Source organism: Mastomys coucha, unplaced genomic scaffold (genome assembly GCF_008632895.1).
Source record: "Mastomys coucha isolate ucsf_1 unplaced genomic scaffold, UCSF_Mcou_1 pScaffold22, whole genome shotgun sequence".
Taxonomy (NCBI): Eukaryota; Metazoa; Chordata; class Mammalia; order Rodentia; family Muridae; genus Mastomys; species Mastomys coucha.
Genome location: NW_022196905.1, coordinates 83,270,844 through 83,281,982, shown reverse-complemented (window position 1 = coordinate 83,281,982; position 11,139 = coordinate 83,270,844). Strand labels below are relative to the sequence as shown.

General features: G+C 37.6%; 1 protein-coding gene across 1 annotated transcript in view; it reads right to left on the bottom strand.

Moving 5' to 3' along the window:
- Positions 1 to 268: 268 nt before the first annotated feature.
- The window catches only part of Ereg (epiregulin), a 17,306-nt gene continuing 6,435 nt past the window's right edge, over positions 269 to 11,139 (bottom strand). The window contains exons 2-5 of the mRNA XM_031390968.1: positions 6,802 to 6,888; positions 5,188 to 5,311; positions 4,506 to 4,655; positions 269 to 3,683 (exon numbers count right to left, since the gene is read on the bottom strand). Coding sequence (XP_031246828.1) covers positions 3,602 to 3,683; positions 4,506 to 4,655; positions 5,188 to 5,311; positions 6,802 to 6,888 — 443 coding nt within the window. The 3' untranslated portion in view covers positions 269 to 3,601. The remainder of the gene's footprint in view (positions 3,684 to 4,505; positions 4,656 to 5,187; positions 5,312 to 6,801; positions 6,889 to 11,139) is intronic.

The window sequence follows — 11,139 nt, the reverse complement described above, 5'->3', positions numbered from 1 at the left end:
AACTTGTATTGACCACCAATATTTCTTGGCCTATGTCCCCCTTTTCCACAGAATTATGGGTCAAGTTCTCAAGTTACACTTCTCTGACCACTGAAATGACCCCTCAGTTTCATACATTCACATTCAGATAATTAGATTATACCTAATTAGTTAATCCAAAAATATTTCCATGTGTGTGTCTTTCTACTGCCACACCTTAAAGCTGCAACACAACTTTCAAGCCCCCTAATGTGCTAGGACACAAATAGGAAAGAAAGAGAGACTTCAGTCTTTTTATGTGTTTGTACTTTTATTTTTCCATAGTGATCTTTGCCAATTCCTAACAAAAATAAATAAAAATTGACAATAACTCATCTATAATAGTGTCCTTCACTATGTCAAGGTACATGACTATCAAAGCTGATATTAACTGCAAACAAATTGATACAATTCAGTACTCTGGTAACATTCATAGTGAAATAAGTTTTAAGGTGAACGCAATACAACTTTATGTTCCACTAGAACTTTTAATAGGAAATTTATATGAGTGGTCCTTCCGACTTACAAAGTGCAATGACAGAGTGCAAAGGGGCAAAAAGTGAAAATGCACGGTATGACATTCACAAGCATCGCATTTCAATGGACGAGATATCTTAGACAAAAGTAGTTTTCAGTTAAAATTTTAAAATGTAGTCCAGAAGTGCTGTTTATGCTCCCCTTCCCCCATAACATTAGAAATTTTTTTTAAGAAATGGGGAAGCCAATCCAACTTAAAAAGAACTCTACAAAATAAAAAATCAAAACAAACGTGACAAATTTGGTCCAATAAAAATATTTAAAGGCAACTTTACACATTACTGAATGAATGAAACAAAAATTAGACACTAACCATGTCATATATTTGCTAGAAACAGGTATCAATTCAATAATTGCTATCTTTTGGCAGGCAAATTTCGTTAGCTGTCTTCTCAAGGACTTAAAAAAAATCTTCGGCTTTTTCCCCACAGTTTGACTCTTGACACAGAGGGAGTGAACCAGATGAGAGCAGTAGAATTATGGTCCAGTTACAGAGATGGAGGCTTTAGGTAGTTGGAGTCTCAATTTTTAGGTAAAAGTTTAGTGTCAAGTACAGAGCACAATGTCTTTGTTCACAGAGTGTGATGTCCCTGTGTGTGTATACGCAATATAATGAGAAATCTGTGTATGAATTGATTGTAATCTTTTTATGCTTTCTTAACACAATCTTCACCGGAACAATGAGTTTTTAAAACATGTTCACCCAACACCTGCAAGCTCCGTCATCTTTCTGCATTATTAGTATGTTTTTAGGGGATGATAGGTGTAGCCTAACAGTAGTGTTTGCTGGATGTGTCTAAGGCTCTGACTTTTGTTCCCAGCTTTGAGGTCAAAACAACAACAACAAAAAGACAGAAAGATCTAAATTGTTCCTGAGTTCTTTTCAAACATATCTAAAAATATACAATGCTACCACAAACTTCTTGCATCTAGTTATGTTATATGCCTAGGAATGCTCATAGTAGACCATGGGCATTATACCATATAATATACCAATATACCAATATCTAAAAGCCTTTTTTTTTCAGCTTCTGTAGATGAACTGGCTGTTTCAGTCCAGTTCTTGATAAGCTTTAAACTTTTGTCTGGAGAAGCTAAGGTCACTGGAAATAGGCCAGTGTTTTCTTCATCCAGTTGATGTCAATGGGATTTAAAACTGTATTCTCACACAGGATGCTGGCTGTCCTTCAGCCAAATCAAATAGCAAAGAAATACACATTTTAGACCTCACTGACCTCCATTCCCCTTTGTCCTTTTAAACAGGAGTATTCTGGTTACTATAGAAACGAAGAGCTGTAATTCTACAAAGGATGGAGCTTATGTGTGCACAAGCAGATGCACGGGAATGCATTGTGCATTGTTATTTAATCTGTTTCCCTCATAGCAAGGCCAGGGTTTTGGATGAAAGCTCTGTGAACCATCCAGGGTTTTCCATGACTGGCTCCATGGAGTATCAATGACTTGCTCCTTGTCACTTTAAAAGCCAGAGGCAACTCCTGATCTTTTTGTTACCTGAATATATGCCAGGAAAAAGCTGGGGGAAGAATCGGCCCTCCCTGACCTGGTATGTGTTCCAGGGAGATTCTACCTAAGGTTGAGCATTCAGGGAGGCAGCCTCCAGGAAAAGGTGTTCTAGCAGTAGCTCTCGAGATAACTGCACAGAATATTCTCAATGACTCACTAAGACCTGCAGGCTGCGAGTGGAGACCAGCCTTCTGTCTTTCTGTAAAGGCAAACAAAGGACAGAGAAAAGGGGCAGGCTTCAATTTAGTTTCCATGGGTATGGATAATGAAGTTTAAATTTTAAAAGCTTTCAAATGTCTTTCTCCTTTGGAAAATTAGATTGTGATTTTTTTTCCTGTACTTTCCCCACTTCCTGCCTTTGGATATATGTTTTGAATTGTAGCTTTAAAATCTGAAATAAGATGTTGTCTGAACGGTGTATGGTAGCTAGGCACAGTAATGTATTCCTGTAACCAAGAACCAAGGAGGTTAAGACAGGAGAGTTACCATGAGCTTGGGGCCAGTGAGACTCTGTGTTAACAAACAAAATAATAACAACAATAACAAAACAACAACAAAAAAAACCAAAAAACAAAATCCTCTTGAGCACGAAATACAAAAGTATGTTTCCATATCAGATGAGATCTGGTTAGCATCCTCCTGTGTTTTAAAAATACAATTAATTTGATTTGGATTCTGCTTTAATGCTATAATTCTTCAGTAAATTCCCTATAAAAATGAATACTCTAAAATGGGGTTCACATGTGTCTTCAAATGTGGATTTTCTGATTGATATTCAAAACAACAACCTCACACAATGATGTCCTCTACATCGATGGAGCAGCCATTGTTTGGGTGGACTGTCCTTTGCCACCTCTAGACACATCTGAAACCCTATAGCAGAGATGCTGAAGAGACATCCTCTCCAGGACTAGCTGGTTCAAATGTGTGGCTTGAGGTACACAAGTTGAGTTTACCTCCTCTAAGTCCCATTGTCATTACTGTTTAATATTTGATGATATAGTCAAAGCAATTATCACAGACATAAGAAGTAGAAAATAAATTATTTATGCAACTGATTTGACCATACGACTAGGCTCGCCAACCACCGTGCCAAGCCACAATACAGTCAAGTCAATTATCACAGACATGAGAAGAAGAAAATAAATTACTGATGCAATGGACTTGACCATATCACTAAACTCTCAGGAATGTCACTTGCAGACACACCTCCCAAGCCACAGACTGGGCATTGCTCTCTCTAAGCACTGCACCAGCTTAATGAACTTTGAAGCTTTTCAATAAAGCATCATACTCAGAAAATTCTTACAAAAATATCAAATTTCTTTTGTTATTAAATATTTTACATATAATATATTAGCAAATATATTTCTGTCAAAAATAAAACACTTTTCAAGTGTATTAAAAATATACAGTTATTGACCTAACACATGACCCAACATAAATATTGTTAAAATGACAAAATATTGACATCAGCCAGGCACACTGATGGACATCCTTGTCCTCAATTTGATAGCATTGTTCAGACTTGTGGCAGCACTGGGTCCCCTGAGGTCACTCTCTTGTATTCTTCCCTTGATTTTTTACTTTTTCGATTTTTGTACCTGTAAATAATCAGAAATGAAACAGTACTGTAATTAACAGATATAAAAACAAACCCTGAAATAAATACATGGACTCCAAGAGCATATGTAAAAAGTCCAGACTGCGTAGGTTTGGGTCAAGTAATGGGCAAAGCAAAAGAGCAAGAGAACAGTGCCCTGCAGTCTAACAGTTTAGGTAAGAAAGAGACATGGCGACACAGTTAACACAGTGAAAGTGTTTCTCCAAGGGCTGAGAAATGCCAGGAGTGATGCCCCAGCATCTTTTTTTTTTTTTTTATTAGTTTCTCTCTCCCGTATTAAGTTCTGGTACATATAATCAGGAAGGCAGTCTCATCAGATGGCTACTTAGCACAAAATCTAAACAATGACTTTCTGGGAGGAAAAAATCACTACAATTTGTACCAGCTTCAAACTAAGAAAAATCAACTAGAAGCATTTTGTATGGACACTATTATTCTAGTATTCTTGGTTTCACAGGTCCAGTCGATGTAAAAACCTGACAATTTTTAGTTACGTTTCTTCTTAGTTATCATTTTGTAATAATATCACTGTAGGGGGGAGAATGCTAATTATTATTGGATGAGAATTTCTGTCTGTATTTTGTGAAGAAATTAAATTCTTTATTTGAGTTTTATATGCACATAAGCAAGAAGTGAAGGTCAGTGACTTAATGAAACCCAGGTGCTATGCAGCAAAGCATTCTGATAATAAGACAGTGCATATTCCACTTTATTCCTCTCATACTACATTTAGATTTCAACCAGTTTATAGGTCTGTGTTTTCGTAACTGAAAGAAATAGGCAATAAAACTAACTGGCTTACCATCTGCAGAAGTAGTATATGGATCCAGCAGTTATGACAAGACACAGGAAAATGAGGATCACTGTCAATGCAACATATTCTTTGCTCAAGGGTTGGTGAACAGTTAGAAAGAAGTGTTCACATCGCAGACCAGTGTAACCCACTTCACATCTAAAAGAGAACAACAGCAAAGAAAACCAATTATTTTAAAATGGGGTCATGCTATGAATTAGCATTACAAGAACTAAGTCGCTACTACAATACAAGAAACCAGGATGATTTGTTAAAAGTTATAAAAATGAATTCAAAAAATGAACTCAGAGTTAACTCAACATTAGTAAAATAGCTCTACACAGCATCTAGTCCCAACTACAGCAGCAAAGGGACAATCCGTACAGCTGCTGAGATACTGATCATCTAGAATTAGAATTACATATGTGTGTGTGTGTGTGTGTGTGTGTGTGTGTGTGCGTGCGCCATTGTAGTGAGGGGAGCTATGTAAAATTCCCCTCATTAATATGCTCCCCAAAGTATCTGGTCCAGACTCACTCTATTGGTTTCTACATTTTGAAGAATTAATAAAGTTTTTAATAGTATCTATAAAGTACATTTCAGCAGCCCATAGAACTCTACTAACTACAGAGGAGGTGAGGAAAGTACAGGATTCAGAACTGTCATTGGCTGCTCATTTTGGTCACTTTACCTGCAGAATTTCTCACTCATGTCCACCAGGTAGATGCAGTGTCCATGCAAGCAGTAGCCATCCATGTCAGAGCTACACTTTGTAATCAACACTTGAGCCACTCGGGGATCATCTTCCATCTGAACTGTGAAAGAAATGGAAAGTTTAATGACATGTTCTGGAATTCTGGCTGTATAGCTATCCTTTCTCTAAGCAGCTTCAGAAGACAGGTCAGGGGTTAACAGTGGAGAATTTTCAGGGGTAAGGCATTATTCAACTTACCACATTTCCCCCAACCAGAAAATAAATACCTGGACATACAACAGGCTAAACAAAATGAATCTTGAGGATATAATTCTCAGAAGACAGACAGACAGACAGACACACACACCCTCCATTTTGGATCATTCTCTTCCCCTATGTAAAACTTGTCTTTTGTTTGTTTGTTTTTTGAAGCCTCAAAGCAATTCTGAAATTCCTTACTCTTAAAATAATTAAATTATGAATTGAAAGCATTAATTAATTCAGGAGAGTTTAATTCTAAAATAAGCCTTAGTTGGGTGTATATTTCCAAATCATTGAGATTATTAACCAAGAAACCACTCTTGAACATCTCCTGAATAGCTACCTGACCATGAGCTAGACAAATTTTGAAACAGATGGTCTGCTAAGAAAATACAACAGTAAATGTAGGAGTTTTAAGTAGAAATATTATTTATGATGGCAATGTAGGTCCATTGGCAGAGCACATATCTAGAATGCACAAAGTCTAACTTCAATCCATACCACCATTTGCACTGGATATGGAGGTGGGTACGGAATGATCAGAAGTTCAAGATCAGCCTCAGTTACATATGTGTTCGAGGCCAGCCTAGGACACATGAGATGCTGTCTCAAAAAAATATATAAAAGAATAAAGAAAACAATGATTCACCTAAAATATTTAGAAAATTATCCAAAGAAAACACACTGGAGTACCCTTTCCTGTCCAAAAAACTGCCCTTAAACAAACAAACAAACAAACCAGTAATGGAGGGAGATTGACAAAATTCCAGAAATTAATGGACAAGAAAGAAGTAGAAAACCTAGAATCATTCTTTGGATTTAGTATTTAGCTCAGAGCAAAGCACAGAGCTAGTTCCCCTGGACCATGTTGCCCATGGGGGATCAATGGCTGTCTATCATTCACCTTTGTCTTTCTACCTTAACATGGTGCTGATCACACTAGCACTCCATGAATGAATGTTTCCTGAGCCCTATGGCTGAAACAGAATGAGAATATCCATTCCTCTTACATGGCACATCTATCAAGAGAAAACATGTTGTGTATGAAGTTTGCATTTTCCTGTTCTTCATGAGATCTGGCCCTTCAAATATTTTCCAATAGTGGCTTTATACGCAATATAATTTTTTTGGTTTCTATGTTTCTGAAATCCAAATCTTTATAAATACATGTATGGTCTTTCTCCCCTTACTATTCCTTCATGTAATTTCTCCAGATCTTTAATTAATTATTAGATTAAAAATGGGTATTGCAGATGTCCCTTCCTCTTGTTTCATTAGCATGTATTTGTATCTACATTTTATTTGAAAATGTGTAAAAGTTTGACGCTACTTTCATGACCATAGACTTACCTAAAGCTGTGCAATTATCTTCAGATTCCCCTGGGATACATGATGGAATCACTGTTGTGCTGATAACTGCTTGTAGAAGGTGGGAACCTAGTTGTGGAAGAAAATCCAATATGCAATTAGTGCTGCGAGGAAAGCAACTTTCGTTACAGTTCTGCATGTCTGTGGTATATATTGCAATGTTTTGTTTTAAGAGGTTAGTTCATCAAAGTAATGATAGACTGTTGTGGAAACAGTCATATAATTTGCAAAATATAACCTAGATAAAATGAGAATATTGTTACCCTTTTTGGTTTGTGGGGATTAACTCCAGCACTGCCTGCCTACATATAGTAAATTTACAGATGTTCCAGTCCCTTTCATAAAATGGTATAGGATTTGCACATAACTTGAGTTTGTCTTCTAGTGTATCCTAACAACTCCATGTTACATCTAAAACCTAATGCAATGTAGATGCTATATGGCATCTCTTATGGTGTGTTGTTATATTCAGTGCAGACAGTATTCTCAAATATTTTGAACCCATGGATCCAGGAGGACCATGTGTATGTCTTATCTAGTACTGGAAGAAGCTGGTGAAGCATGCCAAGCTGTGCAAGCCCTAGCACCCGGTCTTTGTCAGCACAGCAAACTTGAAACAACTGTCTCATTCAGTAAAAAGATAAGTGGTGGAAATTGGGCATCAGAATGACTCAGGCCATTTCTGAGTTGTATGGGAAATATGATAAGAAGAGTCTTTTTCTTCTATACATATTTACACACGAGCATTTTGCCTCTCTTGTTTCATCTTTATGTATTTGAATATCAATCTTTTTTCTGACCTGTAGGTGTTACTATTATATAATCAACCGCTGTACTAGTAGTAGTAGTAACAGACACAATTGGCTGGCCTCAAATGTGTGCTGCATGGAAATACAGTTCTGCATATTTTATCTATGCTATCTCACTTTATGCTCTCAAAGATGCTAAGGAAGAAACCATTAACCCCATCAGACATAAGAAAACTGAGCATGCGGAGTTTAAACAAGTTCCCCTGGTGATGCACATTAAATGGGCCACAGGACAGAATTTGGAAATGGGTAGTAATACTTGAATGTGATGGTTACCCCATGGAACACACTACAGAAGCTAAAGCTGGGTATTTATTTACATCACCTCAGAAGGAATGGGGAAATGAGAACAGCATGAGGCAACCTTGAGCTCTGTTACTTGGAAACAGTAACTTTCTTCCCCAGTTCTCAATTGTTCTTACAGACTTTTAGGGAGACTGAAATGGACTCTTTTTTTCCCCAGATATGCCAGACTTATCAGAGATTCTCATAAGTATTCCAGACAATCAACCTCTAGTCTATATTTTGAATGAACTATCCAGGTAATGCCCTCTTCTGGTTTATAGTAAGAGTATAAACCTCTGTAAGCTGCCATTTACACCATTTAATCCATATTGGGAAAAACAAGTTCTCTCCTTGATCAGAGGAACTTTGAGCTTACTAATCAAACTGCACATGAGGGTGTTCTAAGTATCAAGACACAGACTGACATTAAGTCCAACCTCATGGTTCCTACTACCTACCATGTAGTAGGTAGGTACATGCTCTTCCCTGTAATTCCTGGAGGAGACATTTCAATTCTCAGTCCAGGAAAGTACCTTTGTGTGTAGGAGGGGTGAGGGTGGGGGCTGGGATACGAGTCTCTCGGTCTAAGAACATTAGATTTTATTTAGAAGTCGCACAGACAAGAAGAGGTGCTGACGTCAAGATGAGCATTTCGTGCTTAAGATTGCTTTCAACCTCTACTGTAAGCTGCAGCTGACCCCAACCGGTGTGCTTTACTGTTCCATTGTTGTTTATTAAGGCTTTTACAAGTTATTAGTTCATCTTCTATTATAAGCTTTGAATTGCTTGGGTCGAAGGTGAAATATTTGTCTTTGTAGATTGTATAATGTTTAGCCTAGGGTGTGCACCTCCTGCAACACTGGCCTTCTCTAGCCTGTGATGCTCGTGTGGAGCCAGTTCATTGGTTGGATAGTTTCTGTGAGACTTGCAGTGGTAATCCACCAGCAAGAGTTTACAGATGAAATCGTAAATAATCACGTTAAAGTGTGAGATCATGCCAGTGAACGGCAAAAATGAGTCTAAGTCATCTATATCCATATACAGCTGCCATATTTAAAACAGGAGTCCTCACTGTGCCTGACACAGGTCTTTGGAAAGTTGAGAAGAGGAATAAATGTGGTACTAGGAGACTGAAAAGCCCACCCATAGAGGACTGTGATAGCCATGCCTGTAACTTTTGCAAACCTTAACAACCCAGTGTTGAGGATTGGACTGAAAGCACTGCCCATGCTAGGCAAGCATTCTGTCATTAGCTACAATCACAGCCCAGTCATCATTATTTTAAAGTTATACAGGGAAGTTATATGTCATGTCCACATAGTTCCTTAGTCTTAAGCTTTTCATGATTTCAATGTGTTTGTGTATAACAATCTGTGGTTCAATTGTAAATATTTTATTTAAGACCTTCGTTCTTTATAATGAATTCTTGCTAACAAAGTCATTCACTAGGTTTAACATTTTGGATCACACCTGTGTCAGAATCAGATGTAATGACAATTGATATTGGTTACTAAGATCCTGATGAAGTCTATGCAAGGTGACATAGGTAGATGGCCTATAAATGCAAACTTGTGCTTAGAATTTCCACGTCACCATGAAAAGCAAAGACCAAAACTTCTTCAAGACAATTATCTAGGTCACAGCTCCAAATGGATTTAAGAATTTAATGGTCTCTATTCCTCTCTCCCTTCACCTTTTGGAGACAGCACTTCAGTGAAATCTCAGACACGCCAGCAGGAAATGGAACCACTGACTCACAGGATGCAATTCGCCTCTTCCCCATGAGTCAGGGCCCAACCTACACCCTTAAGCAATGATGGGGACGGTGTGTGTGCGTGGGAGAGTCTGAGTGCTGTCACCAGCATGGGGATAGCCCTGACAGCCATAGGCCCTGGGGTGCTAGGGCCTGTTTGCCCAACAGTCAGGCAGAATACCTGACATGCAAAAATGCCCTCATTGCCTACAGATTCTTCTGACGTGCTTCCTAGTGAGGACACCGAGGGACTCACAGACACCAAAGGAGAGGAAGCTAGGGTTCTATGACTGAAGGGAAGGGCAAGTCAGCAAGACGTCCCCAAGCCTCAGGCAGGACAAAATAAAAAGTAAAAATAAATAAATAAATAAATAAATAAATAAATATTAAAAAGCTTCTTTAGAAAACAATCAAGCAAATAAAAATGGTCTAAAATAAATGATGTTAGCAAATGAGAGGTGTTCACCTTCTTTTCCCAATAAAATTTTTCAAAATACTTAGACCAGAAGAGCAATATTTGCCTGGCCAAATCAGGTAGGCAAGTCTGCTTTGAATCCTTCCCAAGGTCATACCAGCTGGCTAATCCTGGAGCTATTTGGTTTGCCATCTTTTTCCAAGGTGGGACTGCAGATTTTTTTTTTTATTTAGAATTTCCTGATAACAGTAGATCTATTGGATCTTGTGCAATTAGAAAAAGTGAAGGAAAATTCTACTCATATGGAATCCACCAGCAGAATATTTTGCTGATGAAATTATATAAGATGATATTAAAATGTGAGATTACACCAGTGAATTGGTCAAATCAAGATCTATTTTCTGTCCTGTTCAGTAACAATCTGTATTTCAGAGAATGTTTGTATATTCTTATGCTTAAAATATATATTTAAGCATTATTTATAAATAACTGAAAAAATACATTTGAATTAAAACATCACAAGTGATTTATATAATACAGAGATCCAGATTTTTTTTTAATTTTGAGTTTTAAGAGGTCCAAGAAAATTTCCTTGGCAAGTGGCAAGGGAGGATTTAATATAACATTCCTTTCAACTGTATGCATTAACTTTTATTCAATAATATCAGTAGGAACTTCTAAACCATACCCTAATGTGTTTATACATTTGAGATACCAAATGATCCAGTGCTAAAGCAGGTCAAGAATGAATGTTTAAACTCATTGAGGAAAATCCTGAGGAAAAAAAAAATATGTTTTACATGATACTTGCTAAATATCTCCTTTATCTTGGAAGTGTTTCCATAGTGGAGGAAAATCCAGGTAACTCTTGTATACGGGGTAAAATATTAGTCTTGGTATTCAGGAACTTTATGACTTAGAATTCTAAAGATGCCGGGCAGTGGTGGCGCACGCCTTTAATCCCAGCACTTGGGAGGCAGAGGCAGGCGGATTTGGAGTTCAAGGACAGCCTGGTCTACAGAGCTACACAGAGAAACCCTGTCTCGGAAAAACCAAAA